Below are 15,455 nucleotides of genomic sequence, written 5' to 3'. Positions count from 1 at the left end.
ATCTGATTCCATATCACGAGAGTCACAACCAATAATTTCTCTTTTGCAATTGTTGTTGCTGCTTTAGCCTCATCAGTCTCTGCCTGTGCCTGCTCAGGCTGACACAACTAGCGCTAAAATTATTATAATGTCCCAACTTTTGCAAAACTGTCAAAGCACGCAGTGGCTGCGCTTTCGGGATTTGCGCAAGTATTGGCAATAATCTGATAGCATAACTCACCTGCATGGCAATACCTCGGTTTCTGCATAGTGAGTAATGCTTTCAGTATCATGTATCATACGCCATTGGCACTGACACGCGACATTAATATTGATGATTTGTAGAGTTATTCAATGCGCCGTGACTCCCTGGGATCCAGCTTACGGTTTATGCTTATCCGCGCTTACTTACTGCCATGTATCTTTTCCAATACAATATTTATGGAGCTTTTATTGCCAATACCTTGCTACCCTGACCAAAGTTGAAGTTCCTAATGGCTTGCTGAGTTGGTAATTGGGATCGCTACTGGGGCAATCTCACAGCCGCGGAAGCCTTAATTTGAGTGGAGGAATATCTCATACAGTCAATATGATACTGACTAGAAGACATAACATATGAGTGAGCGAGATTGTCTGGCCAGCTTGATGCCACTGTGACTTCGATCACACACTGCGTGATATACCCAATGACCCAGAAATACACCCTAGAAAAAGTTGAAAAAACTACTTCCACGCCAAAGTCGTCTGCCCATCAAGGTTGACAGAAGTGTTCGACACCACCAGCTCTTCAGTGGCCTCCTTATAAGTCCACCCTTTAACTGGTGATCCCTGCAATGAGACCTAGGGTTCGACACGGGTAAACCCGCGGGTGTGATGACCCTAACCCGCACCCGTACCCGTCAACTACCCGTACCCTTATACCCAAGGGTACTGAGGGGTGTGGGTCACTGTAAGGGTCATGTACGGGTAGCGGGTGCAACAGGTACACCTGCTACCCACAGTACTTGCAAGTGTGTAGCCAGTAGATAATAACAATGTCCTACTCTAATATAATGCTATCCCATCCGTTATCGAGTTCCTCGTCCTCTGCATCAGCCTCGGGCAGGCTAGCCACAGCACTAATGTCCTTATCCTTCACTAACCCTAACCGGCTCCATAGTCCAACACAAAGTAGAGCATGGGTTGATTGAGCAGAAAGGCGATTTAGGACGTGCGACAGGAGCAGGCGTCCGCGGCTGAATATCTGTTCGACATCAACAGATGTTGCTATAGTGATACAATTAAAGTAAATTCACCAACAATGAAAAAAACACACCCGGAATCGTTAAATAGTCTAGTGCCATTCGAGAAAGGTGAGGGTAGGTCTTGCGGTGTCTGTACCACCAAGTGATTGGATCTGCGATGTCTTCAATGTCGGAGTTAAGGTAGCTTTCGAGTTCCTCACCACTGGAGGTGGTCTTAACGTGTGCGAGTGTGGGAAGTCGGTCAAAAATGTTGTTTGATTCATCATCCTGAGTGTCAAAGTAAATTAGTAGCAAAATAAAATCAAAAGTGTCAGTACATACCTCGTCAACATCATCAGCCGCTGTAGGGTCATTGTTGTATTCAGCGTCTAGTACTGAATGCTGAGAAGCATATGAATGTTTGAATTCTGAACGGACAAGTTTCTCTGCGGTGTTGATCCACTCTTGTGGCCAGCCCGCAGCTCTGAAATATGCCAGCTTATGGCGGGGATGGAGTACTACAATAAAATGAGTGAAATATATATATATATAAACATGCAGACCACGCACCCATTGCAATACGATAGGCTTTAGATGCATCAGTTAGTGAGTAGTAGCGGTTGAGAGTGCGTTTTGCAAGTCTGAGGCCCGCACAAATTGCAGGATCAAGGTGTTCTTTCTTGATGATGGCGCTGGTGAAAATGCGGTCAATGTGATCCATAGCAGGGATCACCGTGGCGAGATTCGGTGTTGAACGGGAAAAGAATAGTGTCGCGTCCTTGAGGATCTGTAAGTACATTCATCCAGGTTAGCTGAGTCAAGTTGGCATGTCACATGTCACATCACACACCTTGAGTACATCGCGCAACTGCTTGACAAGCATCCACTCATTTGATTTTAATTCATACTCACCAAGTCCAAGCTTCCTTGTGTCCGTCATTGCATCAATACCTTTCCGGTATTCAAGTGCAAAATTCAACATATCGTAAGTGGAATTCCAACGAGTTGATACATCGCGCGGCATGATTCTCACGGCCAGTTTCAAATCTTCGAGGATCGATTTCCATGCAGGAAGGAGTATGGTGGTGGAGTGAAGGATCTTGAATGCGAGTTTGCGAAGCTGTGAGAGAGTAAGGTTAGGGATGGAAGGTAAGTGTTTTGATATTCACCTTAATCAATACCACTTTGATCGGACAGATATTGCGCATCAGCTCTGTGCACTCATTTGCACTCAGCAGTGCAACCTCGTCTACCCATCCCTCATCATCATCATCACCATCACCACCATCGTCATCGCTACTGTCTTCATTGATGCCACTATTGGCGCTACTATTGGCGCCACTGGCATCACCTTGCATCTCAAGCTCTGGGATATCTTCCTCGTCTTCAGTGAGTGAACCTTCCTCCACAGTATCATGCGACTCATTCCCATTCCCCTTATTCTCGAACTCGCGGAGCAACGACTTCGCAACAAGATTAACTATGTGCAAGAAGCACCGTGTTCGGTTCGTTTCACCACCGAAACATGGAAGAATCTTCGCGAGCTCCGCAACAAGAGTGTCATTTGACGACGCATTGTCCGCTGCGACATTCAACATCTGCATTGATAATCCTTGTGAGTTTTCTCTGCTAATATTCAATTGGTTTCATACCCTATCTGATATTCCAAATTCTTCCAGGATTTTTGCAAACGCTTCAGCCAAATTTGCGCCTGTATGTGACTATAACTAGTCAGTGGGAGGTATGTCTATCTTTCTATTTACTTTTACCTTTGAAACCTCAACAATATCAAGGATCATGGATAGCGGCTGTCCCTCGTGCTCAAGATGTACAGATACTGCGACATACGCCCGATGATTGGGGGAAGTCCACGCATCGGTAGCGAAGTTCAGCTTGCCGGTATAGTCCTGGTAAGTAATATTATTGTTTTGGATTTATTCACACAACATTGACGAGTCTCACCTGTAGCATTCTTGCTATACGCCTCCGTGTTTTAACGAACACCAGCCTGACATCACGTGCAACGGTTTTTGGTGCTGGTATGTAGTATTCTGGCCACCCCGTTTTCATTAACGAGACGAATCCACGATCCTTCACAATCTCGAAGGATCGCAGACTCTCTGAAACCCATCGGACGATCTCGGCGTGTGATTCTGCTCGGGTGTGTTGACGATGCGAGTAAGTAATTTTACCCTTTCCTTTGCGATCAAATGATGTTTTGATGGACCCTGTTTCAAGTAGACTTTTGATTGGCCCATTGCGGGCTGATTTAGTATTGCCGCAATCAATTGCAGCTTGTAATGCGGCTTCACCCCAACAGCTTCTCGCATGCTTACGCATGTTGCTTGTAGACTTGGTGTCCTTCTTATCGAGGTAACACCGAACTTTGTGGGTGCAGCCGTGGGCCGCACACTTGAAGACATGACAATGACGCTGGTCGTGATACTCGATGGCTGGTGTCGGGTGAAAAAAAGCATACATAGGTGAGGCCCACTCCTTCATGAGTCTTTCTGTAGCCATTTGTGATTAGCACTGACTAACAAGTTTAGAAACCAAATACTACCTAGCTCCGCCTCAGATGATTCTGAGGCAATGTCATCTTCTGCTGAACTTTGCTTGGTGTCATCTGCATCATCATCAGAGATTACAATAGCATCTGTGAGAGATGCCTCCTCTTCTTCAGTCCGTACTGTGGCTCGATAGGAAGTTGGGCCTAGGGATGGACTTTTTGTAGCTTGATCCAAGTTAATAGATGTTGTGACCTTGGTTCGTTTAGGTGTGACAACAGTATTAGAAGCTATGTCTGTTGCCTTCCGTTTGTGTTTTCGGCCCTCAGCGACCATAGCCAGAACTTTTTCTGTGGGCTTCTTGATTCTTTTAGATGACATGATCAGAATGTCGGTAAGATGGGGAAAATGAAATCACAAAGAAGTGGAAAATGAAATCACAAAGTGGCATGATCCATTTAGAGTTGAGTTTTTAAGGTTTACTTTACTGTACAGTCCGAAGGTACCTGTAAATAGTCCAGGGGTCACCCATACCCTTGTCCAACCCTACCTATGGTAATCAATTTGGGGATAGATTATGCCTAGGCCCAGGGGTACTACCAATTGTCCAGGGGTACAGGGGTCCTGAGATCCCTACCCATACCCCTACCCCTTGGTACCCCTACCCCTGACCCCCAGGGGTCACCCATACCCCCGTCCATCCCTAATGAGACCTGGCATGGCTTCTACACGAACTGACAACAGTAAAAAGAAGAGCTGTTATGCATGCATTGCTCAAGCTGTGTGCGAAACAACCGCCAAGCAGGAGATGTGGGTAACCCAGACAGGAGATTGAACACAGCTTCCTCATCAGAATAGGCCGCACCCTGCCAATGAGACAATCATGGCAACTGATATGCTGACTGATGTAGTTACTTGTGTTGTGTGCATCTTTCATGTGAAGTGCCTGTATGCACCTGCGAATGACAAATTGAGAGCTGACATTGTTATGATGGAAGTGATCTTTGAGAATTTTCCAACTTTCCATACCCTTTTGACAATATGCCTTAGTAAATAAACAGTTGAATGATAAGGAGTGTGTTGCCGCTGCTGTGGAGAACACTGCCCTATTGGGGACACTAGAAAAGTGTCCAGAGCCTGTTGAGGACCTAACAGCTGGTAGCAAGTATGAATTCCCTCGAGTGATGACATGGCAAGATATATCCATAGCTTTATCTTACAGGATTGTAGCACCTTTGTTCTACTTCAGTGCAGCTATTCTGAGAATATCAATTCTCTTGCTCCTTATAAGTGATTTGTGATCGTGTTAGTACATTATATTCCTGTATGAGACTAATCACGATTCACCGTGACTAATCTTGTTAGCGTCTTGGCCTTGGAGTCATTGATGAGCCAGACTCGCATGGCTGCCATCTCTGCATCAGTAGGAGTTGCTGGAATAGCTGCTACAGGTAAGATCGAAGCTGTTCCAAGAACGTCACTTGGGTCTGCATTTTTGGTCACATGACACCAGAGATCATCGATCATTGTTCATTAAGACGAGCTGCGCCTGCATCTCCCAGGGAATGTAGTTGTCTGCTCCTATCAACTTTGGTATGTGGTCATATTCCCCATTATTGAGGCGACACGTCAGAGAAGACTTGAATTAAAAATGAGTTGCTCCAATGAGAGGGAGTTCATATCTTTCCGGTTTCCATGCTGTTTAGGACACAGGGCTCATATATGAGCATTAACTTCTCAACTTTGTCGCCACACTGGCAGGCTCAGCGCAGGTTCAAATGATGAAGCAATGAGTGAGAGATTGGGATGAAAGACTGGTGATTCGAGCGAGCATCGTGTGGTCACCAAGATAATTGTTGGTGCCTGCAGGTAGGTCATTTGAATGTTCGTAATCAAATGAATATGCTCCTGTAGGTTCTGCAGAAACTTCTGCCATCTGACAGCAATAATGACTCTGCCAAATAGATCAAGGTCGTTCCCATAAGTATACGCAGGATATAAAAGCTAGTCGTTGTCCTACAATGTTCCCCCATCCAAGATCCCCTCAGAAGATTCCATATCACTTTGCACAGAAAATGTGTTTTCCCCTCCTTGGTGTTGTTGTTGCTTTGACAGCATCTATGTTTGTCAGTGCATGCTTTGAGAGGGATACAACTTGCATAAAAACTTCTGATTGCTGCAGAGACATGACCTGTGTCCACACTGCTGTGAGTATGAGCAGATCGCTGTGCAACCAGGATTCAATCACATAACTCACCTGCATGCCTTAGTACGTTGGTTGGCGCTGCCTGATAAATGAAAATTAAGCCAGCAGCCCCAGGGGCACGTCGTGACAGTGAGTCATGTCATGTTCCTGCTTTCGCTTTGGTATCATAGTTGATGGTGCAATACCTAGTTCGGAGCCAATCAATGCAGTTTCTTTTGAACAAATTTTCGTATTGCTCGAGCGATGTGGATATTAGAATTTATCTGAAAAATAGTCGACCGTGCCTATTTTTGCTCGTGGTCCACTAAGCTTGAGTTCAAGAGGCTGTCGAAACGAGTCATCATTGCTGTTGAAGATTGACATTGGGAAGCCGCACGAAGATGGAACCCACTGCACAGCTTGAATCGGTTTGTACAACGTTGGCCCTCAAAGGCTAGCCCTGTGAGCTCGTGAATCTCTACCTCTCTGATGGAACCAATGAGATGCCGATCGTGATTCGTGACAGACGTGTTATTTTCTGGTATGCATTGCAGTCATACTGGAGCGTGCATTATGATAAAAGTGGGCGACAAATATAAAGGTATTTAAAGCCATGTATTGTTGGGACCATATGAGAATGCCTTGAATTGTCGAGGAAACACCAGTTTGCAAGCACGCAGTGAAGGTACAACAATTCAGAGAGTGAGTCTGAACAATGTTGGGTCTTGCAGAACCTAGCTGCTATTCGACCCTAAAGGGTTTCTGGACCAGGCTCAAGGCTCAGAGGAGAGGAAATATCATGAAAAACTGCTTAGTACTCTGACTCCTACTGGTAACTGGTGAAAAGATAACTTTCTTATGTAAGCTACAAAAGTGCCAACATAAGGTAAGGTAAAAACAGTCTCTACAAGCCCAGCCAGAAATGAATCCCTACAGCGGGTCTGGTAGCCAAATTAGCTCTTTCTGAGAGAAAATACACAAGCACGGGCTAAGCCCAAGATCGACCCGGCCTGAGATGGACGTTGCATTAATGTGCAGAAGTGAAAGGCAATTCGGGATTGGCGGGAAGTGCAAATGTGACCCACGTGATTCAGAGTGCACCTCGCAATTGCTTTTAAATCACACCTGCTTATCCGCACTTACTTATTGCCATGCATCTTTTCCAATGAGATATTTATGGTGCCAATACCTTGCTACCCTGACCAAACCCTTCCTAATGGCTTGCTGAGAAATTTATTCTACCGCTGGTTTCACTGCTCGAAGCCTATGTTCGCATCGGATCCCAGCAAGGACGACCCGGTGTTCACAGGTAGTACAGTCGAGAGCATCTGATACTCAAATGAATTAGACTCAGCCTCCTGAAAAAGCGCCGCTCACAATGGGGACTCAAGTACTCAAGGCTCAAGCTTCAAGTCTACCCATGGTCAAGAGCATCGAACCTGCAATCGAACATGTTTGCCAACAATTCAACCCCAAACAAGCCTGAGGTTCTCACGACATGAAGTACTGTCCCTGCTGCGATTTTGGTGTCGATTTTGTCATGAGTCCGATAGGTCGACTTGGGCTTGACCTAGAGGGGGCCAGGCTATACTGTTAAAATTAAGCATAATACTCACTGACTAGAAACGGTATGGTTTTGTAAGTTTGTTTGTAAACTATCAATCCCCTACAATTAAGCTTAATGGCTTCTGATTCCTTTGGTGATTCTCAGGCTTCCAAGAATAGCACTACCACCGGAAAAATCACCAAATTAGAATATTCCAATAATCTCACTATTCCCACATACCTCCCTGGCTCTACTGCTGCACCAGAGCTTTCCTCTTGCTCACTCATGTATATAAGTAGTAGAATGGCATGTACATACATAAAATGATACAATAGACCGCTTTTTTCATTGTCTGAGAGCTTGTACAGCAGTCTACAGTGCTGACTACAATATGTGCATCCCAGGACTAAAACATATTCGCTTTTTTGCCCCTTTAGCAGGGAAGCAATTCTGGCTGTATATATCATATATTAGTAGTGATGCTTCGGACCTGGCCTGGCCTGAAAGCCAGGGCTTGGGCCTGGCTTTAGAGGGCTTGGGCCTGGAAGAAACTCAGGCCAGGCCCTTTCAGAGGGCTTGGGCCTGGCTCGGGCTTGGCTCAGGCCTGGGCCAGGGCTTCCAAGGTAAGATGAAGATTTTATTTCACTACCCTAATCAATTAGAGACCTAATCCTCGACATCTGATTCACCTGACAGTATGATGTTGTCATCACAGCCACCCTCCTCTCTATCATCCAGTTCCTCCAATGCTAATTCTATAGCTGAAGAAGGAGGGGCCTCTCGAAAGATTAAATCACGTTGATACATCATACGAAGTACTTGAATTGCTTCGACTATATCACCCTTCAAGCGGTTGCGATGCTTCGTGACAGTCAGAGCAGCAGCAGAAAATGCTCTCTCACTCGAAACAGAAGTGGCCATGATGGACAAGTGATCACGAGCGAGAGAGGCCCAAACAGGGTACTGCTGACCATTTACCTACAATATTAAGCTACATCAGTAATAATACAGTTCACATGAAATGATACTTACCCCCCACCATTGGATGATAGACATGTTATCGGGAACTGAAGTGCGTGAGTTAAGATAGAGGTGGAACTCCCTCAACCATGGCAACTGTGGATCCACCTCCGACTCTTCCGGCTCGTCATCACCACTCTCATCATCACTGGAAAGCTCTCGGAGAAGTCCATATACCTTACCTGATCTCTTCTTCAGTGACGACGGAACACCATGCTCACCATACAATTTAATGTGCTCTTCCTTAAACTAGTCTAGATGTAAGCTTATACTTTCACTCGAAAACAGACAACCTACAATTCGTTCGGCTTCCTTGAGAGCCTCGGCATGTGTGACCTTGCCCCAAAAGTGTTTGATGTGGGAGTCCTTCTGTGATGGGTCAAGCACTAGATACAACAGGCCCAGGAGTTAGTATTAATAATATGACAAGCCACGTCACCTACACATTGTGATGATGTATGCATCACACTCCGAACTTCGGTTGTAATACTCGTGGATCTTTGCAACACCTTGTTGTAAGGCTTCCTGAAATTGCTCGTACTTGGGATTCTCAGAACGTGTCGACCATGCCTTATGTAGGGCCTCGAGAGCGGGCAAAGCAAGGTGAAGGGATGCTCCTTTGTCCGATGAAAAGCTTTGCTGAGCTTTGTCAGCATGCTGAAGTGATAATCAGTGTCGAAAATGACAAAAAGACAACCTAATACTCACAGCAAGAAGAGACGTGAATAATGCAATGCGAGCCCATTCATCTTCACGCAACTTCAACTGATCAATTCTGGCACGTTTTGTAAGGTTAGTCTCACGAAGGCCGAGCTCGTAGACAAATGTATCAACATACTAAAGAACAGTTAGTTTAGACTTGTTAGTTATATTAGGGTACTCACGGCTCTCTTCTTCTCAGCACGGTCGAGCATAACATAAGTCGAGGACCACCGGATGGGCATGTCAAGTAGTAGTTGTGAGACAACAGGGCTCAGGTTAGGCTGACGGGTCTGGATATCCTTCCAAAGTTGTTTTCGTTGGGCAGAAGACCGTGCCTTGTATCATTAGTCAAACAATATTAAAATGTTTCGAAAATGACATACCTTGACTGCGATGGCTCGCACGAGGCCAACTTCATCACGACGGCCATGTACTTGAGGGATAGACAAATCTGGAAGCTCAGGGTTATAGTACGGGGCACTGCTATACGAGGCAATGATAGCTCGTGTCGCAAGATGAATGACGTGAGCTAAACACCTGCAAGGTATACATCAGTACAAGGGTGAAACAAATAGTTAGTTAACTATACCTAATGTGTCGCTTTTTTGGGATCCACGTCATACCTGTCCCTTGCTTTATCCGAAGTGCCAGTTCATCAAGCATCGTGTCGTTATTTGAAGCATTGTCGCACGTAATATAGCCAATCTAATCCCACATGAGTACAACATAACAAGGTATTCCAATGTACCTTACCTTATGAGCAATACCCACTCGGTCCGCGATCTTAAACAATGCTTGACCAAGGCGTTGTCCATTGTGCGAGTTGTTGAGTTGCGTGAATCCCAGGACGGCACATTCAAGCTGCCAAACACCAGGTGATGTCTCCTCGATCCAGTGGCCAGTGGTAGCGAAATATCCATCTGCATTACTTGCCTGCCACGCGTCACATGTTAAGTTGACAGTGCCGGATACAAGCTTGCTCTATTTGCAATGTCAGTTGATGATAATCAGACAAAACGAAAACTTACATTGAGCCGGCCCTTTAACTTTGTAAGCTGTGTCTTGAACAAGTCCATGATGTCGCGGCGCGTAGCGTTTCGATTTGGTAGGACCACGCCATTCGTAGCACGGGATGCTATGTTGATCATGTTCTTGAAGCTCGGATGATCTACAGCTTGGATTGGCTGTAAAATCGGGTTAAATATCATATTAAATACAAGTAATGAATACTTACCTGGCTAGTAGATACGAGCCATTCAATGGCAGCCTCACGGAAGTGTGTATCGGTATAAGGTATAACTACGTTGTTGGGGGGAATCTCTTGGAGGTGTCTGTCAAGACTTGTTTGCTGCGCGTTCAGCACTGCGGCTGCTGTTTTGCGTTCCTTGACATCTTGAGGTAGCATCGACTCGAAGTTGTTAGTTTTGCACCATTGTCGATAGGCGTCCTATAAACATTGATATAAACGTTAATACTCAAATGAAGCGTCAAGATTCAAGTACTAAACTTACCGGATGCCGAAAGGCAATGTGGCGGCGACACGTTGAAGTGTCGCTAACGATCTGGCATGGGTAATGTTTTTTTCTATGAATCTGTTAGTTGGGAGGTAGCAAATCAAAGACTTTACTTACTTGCATGGCTCGCAGTCTCGAACTGTACGAGTCTTCCCATCCTTGGCCTTGTGTGCGTATGGCTTGCCGAAAAAAGCGCTAACGTCGCGGCTCTTTTCCTCACGTCGAATGGTCGGGGTTGCGGATAGGTCTTGTACATCGATGTCGGATAAAAAACCTTCGGAGTCCATGGATGTTACATTGCGCGTGCTCGGAGTATCTTCTGTTGATTAGAAGCATTGACAAGTAGTTATAGAACATGATAATGTAAATACGTACCTGGAATATCAATTGCAGCCTGAGATGGGCTGGAAGCATCTGTAAACGACGCCTCACCATCAGCGCTTGCAATGCGGCGCAGCCGTTTGCCTGCAACGTTCGAACTGAGTGGTCCTGAGATGAGATGTACAAAAAAACTTACTTGTATGCGGTCCATTTTCCATACTAGTAGCACCCTCCTCGTCAGATGTACTTTCGTCTAGTACCACATCCTTTGCTCCTCGTTTGCTGCCGGTTGGTACTGGTTTTTGGGCGCTGATGGCAGGCACAGGAGGCTTGTTCCTGTGGGCTGAGAGCTCTGGAGTTGCATCGTTGTTGGCGTCGGTGAGTCATGACGAAAGTGTCACATTTCGTCGTGGCCGAGACACAACATGTCCTGACGTGGACTCATCGTCAGATACGACGATCGACATGATTAATGAACGTGACCAACTTACGGTACGGGTACGTACTTGCCTTTTCGAGAAAATTTAAAACTGTATAGTTTATATCTCTGACATCGGCCGACGGCTGCAGATTTTTTACAAAGTCAAAAGCCGGGGCCCAGGCCCAGGGCTTGGGCCCAGTCAAACTACAGGCCAGGCCCTAGGCCCTAGTAAGCCTGACATTTGGGCCCGGCTTGGTCCGGCCTACATAGGGCTTGGCCTCAGGGCTCGAGGGCCTGAGGCCCGGCCCTGTACATCACTATATATTAGAGTGTTAATGAATATATTACACCGCTTGTTTGAGCCTCTGTAGTGTCCTACATCAGTAGATATGTTAAATTCATGAAAACCTCTCAAAAAAACATAAACCAGTTCGCATTTTTTAGTGTTGAGGTATATAGGCTGGTGAATATTATTTCTAACATCTCTTTACTAGTATATACATCATATCAAGAGTATAGGTCAGTAGGATCAGTCCCTAGGGTGATATGTATTGTCATCTTCCTGGTGGTTCACTCCCTAAGAAAAAATTTCCTGCAGCTCCGGCCCTCTAAAATGGTAGGTAGTCTTTTACTATGAACATATGGAACATATTTATCACATAGGTATACCAGAACAATACCAGGATCATTGTCTACAATCCAAAGTCACTTCCTGCCTACAATGTACCATATTTTCGCATTTTTAAGGTTTTTCACTACATTCTCACTACATAGACTATACCAGCTGTTCATATATCACTTATAGTACATATATGAAGCCCTCCCAAGGCCAGGATCAGGTAGAAATATGTCAGAGTAATGATATCAGGCACATATCTCCTATTCTCACTGATAAGAATTCCCAGACATGAATATAGTAAAATATTATAATCAGACTGTCTTGGAGTACACTATATATACCAAGTAATACAGTCCTCGACTACCAGAAGGATCCATGAATAATTGACAGCAGGGGAATCCAATAGATAAGAAATAGGTCGTGGGAAAGTCAAAAAGTCCAAACATCGAAAAAGTACTATGCACCAACAGTCTATGCAAGGGTGGTCTGACCATAATAATGCAACAAATTGAGACCACAACACTTCCACATCACCTTTACCTTCACAACATATATTAGTATAGTATATATAAGTAGTTTACAATGTATTCTATACATTTTTAATGAAATCTTCGCCCTAGACAGGGTTGAAATATAACATTTGCATGATTGTGGGGTTTGCCCCTATATCATTGATATTATTACTCTGACATATTTCTACCTGATCCTGGCCTTGGGAGGGCTTCATATATGTACTATAAGTGATATATGAACAGCTGGTATAGTCTATGTAGTGAGAATGTAGTGAAAAACCTTAAAAATGCGAAAATATGGTACATTGTAGGCAGGAAGTGACTTTGGATTGTAGACAATGATCCTGGTATTGTTCTGGTATACCTATGTGATAAATATGTTCCATATGTTCATAGTAAAAGACTACCTACCATTTTAGAGGGCCGGAGCTGCAGGAAATTTTTTCTTAGGGAGTGAACCACCAGGAAGATGACAATACATATCACCCTAGGGACTGATCCTACTGACCTATACTCTTGATATGATGTATATACTAGTAAAGAGATGTTAGAAATAATATTCACCAGCCTATATACCTCAACACTAAAAAATGCGAACTGGTTTATGTTTTTTTGAGAGGTTTTCATGAATTTAACATATCTACTGATGTAGGACACTACAGAGGCTCAAACAAGCGGTGTAATATATTCATTAACACTCTAATATATGATATATACAGCCAGAATTGCTTCCCTGCTAAAGGGGCAAAAAAGCGAATATGTTTTAGTCCTGGGATGCACATATTGTAGTCAGCACTGTAGACTGCTGTACAAGCTCTCAGACAATGAAAAAAGCGGTCTATTGTATCATTTTATGTATGTACATGCCATTCTACTACTTATATACATGAGTGAGCAAGAGGAAAGCTCTGGTGCAGCAGTAGAGCCAGGGAGGTATGTGGGAATAGTGAGATTATTGGAATATTCTAATTTGGTGATTTTTCCGGTGGTAGTGCTATTCTTGGAAGCCTGAGAAAAACATTTCCAGTAGCATCGAGATCACAAGAGAGATCCCGATCTTTAGAACCAGTGAGGCATCGTGCCTGTTAAGCTTCGTAAAGCTTCATGTTGGTGGCTCCGAGACAAACTTACAAAATGTACTGTGTATAGTTAGACACGGTTAAGTATCACCCTGCCATGAACAGGTGAGGGGGCCCAGGCCCACATAACATTAACCTAAGCCAGACATGTGGTGTGCACTTCGTGATTACGATGGTGGCCTGGGTTGACCTGTTGAAGGAACCTATCATTGTTTGAAATGTCTCTGAAATAAATATTATAGTATGCACAATCTTCTATGCCAATTTGCACTCCTTCTCAACATCCGCAAGAAGTTGGGCCTATTTCCCTCCATTCTAAGAACTCATCCTGACCTACTTATCCTCCTTTAAAACTTGTTTGAACCACAGCAAACAACAAGCCACGATAATGTCTACACACAAAAAAGTGTTGCCCATGAACCACTTCCCGTCTGTCTTTTGGTACCATTCATGCACAGTATTGTACCCCTTCTCTAGTATGGAGTCTTCACCATAAATCACATCCCAAGGCAGCGGCACATCTATCAAACGAACTCTGATGAAGAACTACGCACTGGTGGGGCTCGATGTTTCTGTGGAGCGTGCGAAGATAGACTTTACAGCAGGTATATAGTGCCAATGAGACGATCGTGGCAATTGATATGCTGACTGACACAGTTACTTGAGTACTTGCATTGTGTGCATCTTTCATGTGAAGTGCCTGTATATATACACCTGCGAATGACAAATTAAGAGCTGACATCGTTATGATGGAAGTGATCTTTGAGGATTGTCCATACTTCACACGCTGTGATCGAAGTGTTGTGAGGAATGAGAAGATGAATGCTTGGTGCGAGTTCAGAGGATAAGTGTCTTGGCCTTGGAGTCATTGATGAGCCAGGCTCGCATGGCTGCCTTCTCGGCATCAGTAGGAGACTGCATTTTCAGTCACATGACACCAGAGGTCATCGTTCGTTAAGACAAGCTGCACCTGCATCTCCCAGGGAATGTAGTTGTCTGCTCCTGTCAACTCTGATATGTGGTTGTATTTCCCCATTATCGAGGCAACCCATTAGAGAAGACTTGAATTGAAAATGAGTTGCTCCAACAAGAGGGTGTTCATATCTTTCCAGTTTCCGTGCTGTTTAGGACGCAGGGCTGATAACCTGTAGAAAGTACGCTCGATGTTGGTGAACAACAACTGAGGTATGCAAACACAATGGGGATGAGATACTTATGGGGATAAAGACGAAGTGGCAAGGTTGCGCCCTATACCCCAAATATAATGCCAATTAGTCCAAATGCAGAAAGCAATTCTCCAACATTCTTCGTCTCAGCGCAGCAGAAACTCTGGAACGTGGCGGATATGCGGTGTTCCTTTTGTTGAAGAGATAAGTTGTCCTCTGCATTCGGACAGATTAACATTGCATTTGGCTATTGGGCAACCTTACCACTTCATCATATCACATGCTTCATGCTTGGCATCGTATGGCTACCTTCTTCTTGACATTCGAGCTCCGTCTTACTGTACCCTACAAGTATCTCATCTTGTCATCGCTTGCATCCCTCAGTTGTTGTTCACCAACGCTGAGGTACGTGTATCGTTTATCTTGCTCTGAGCCTCGTACTTACTTGATCTTAGCATACTTTCCAACAGGTACATTAATTGTGAATATAGTTGTTGTTCACCAATGCTGAGCCATCAGGGAAAAGCTCCTTTACGAAATCAAGGTAATTTCAGGAACTCACATCAAAAACCAGGGAATTCAGTAAACTCGCATTAAAAACCAAGGAATTCGGTAAACTACTCGTATTCGAAGGTATTTCAACAAATTTCATTATACTGCT

The 15,455-nt window shown here is 44.5% G+C and overlaps 2 protein-coding genes across 2 annotated transcripts; both read right to left on the bottom strand.

Annotated features, from left to right (window-relative positions):
- Positions 1-7,475: 7,475 nt before the first annotated feature.
- Positions 7,476-7,914, bottom strand: HD556DRAFT_1406654 (uncharacterized protein). Its single transcript, XM_041304020.1, has 2 exons — positions 7,606-7,914; positions 7,476-7,532 (listed from the first exon to the last, which is right to left on the bottom strand). Exons 1-2 carry the CDS (start codon positions 7,905-7,907, stop codon positions 7,514-7,516), a joined length of 321 nt encoding a protein of 106 aa, XP_041155254.1. The 5' UTR covers positions 7,908-7,914; the 3' UTR covers positions 7,476-7,513.
- Positions 7,915-10,169: 2,255 nt separating this feature from the next.
- On the bottom strand, positions 10,170-10,724 carry HD556DRAFT_1245953 (uncharacterized protein; the record flags this gene model as incomplete). The annotated part of the gene is made up of 3 exons (XM_041298573.1): positions 10,170-10,346; positions 10,397-10,609; positions 10,674-10,724. Coding segments are annotated over 3 exons (441 nt in total), but the record flags the coding sequence as incomplete, so codon positions are not given.
- Between the last annotated feature and the right edge of the window lie 4,731 nt (positions 10,725-15,455).

Source organism: Suillus plorans (genome assembly GCF_016647745.1).
Source record: "Suillus plorans strain S12 chromosome Unknown HD556scaffold_73, whole genome shotgun sequence".
Lineage (NCBI taxonomy): Eukaryota > Fungi > Basidiomycota > Agaricomycetes > Boletales > Suillaceae > Suillus > Suillus plorans.
This window is presented reverse-complemented; position numbering and strand designations above follow the sequence as displayed.

Coding starts and splice junctions, on each gene's coding strand:
- HD556DRAFT_1406654 (XM_041304020.1), bottom strand. CDS start 7,907: ATGATATATACAGCCAGAATTGCTTCCCTGCTAAAGGGGCAAAAAAGC.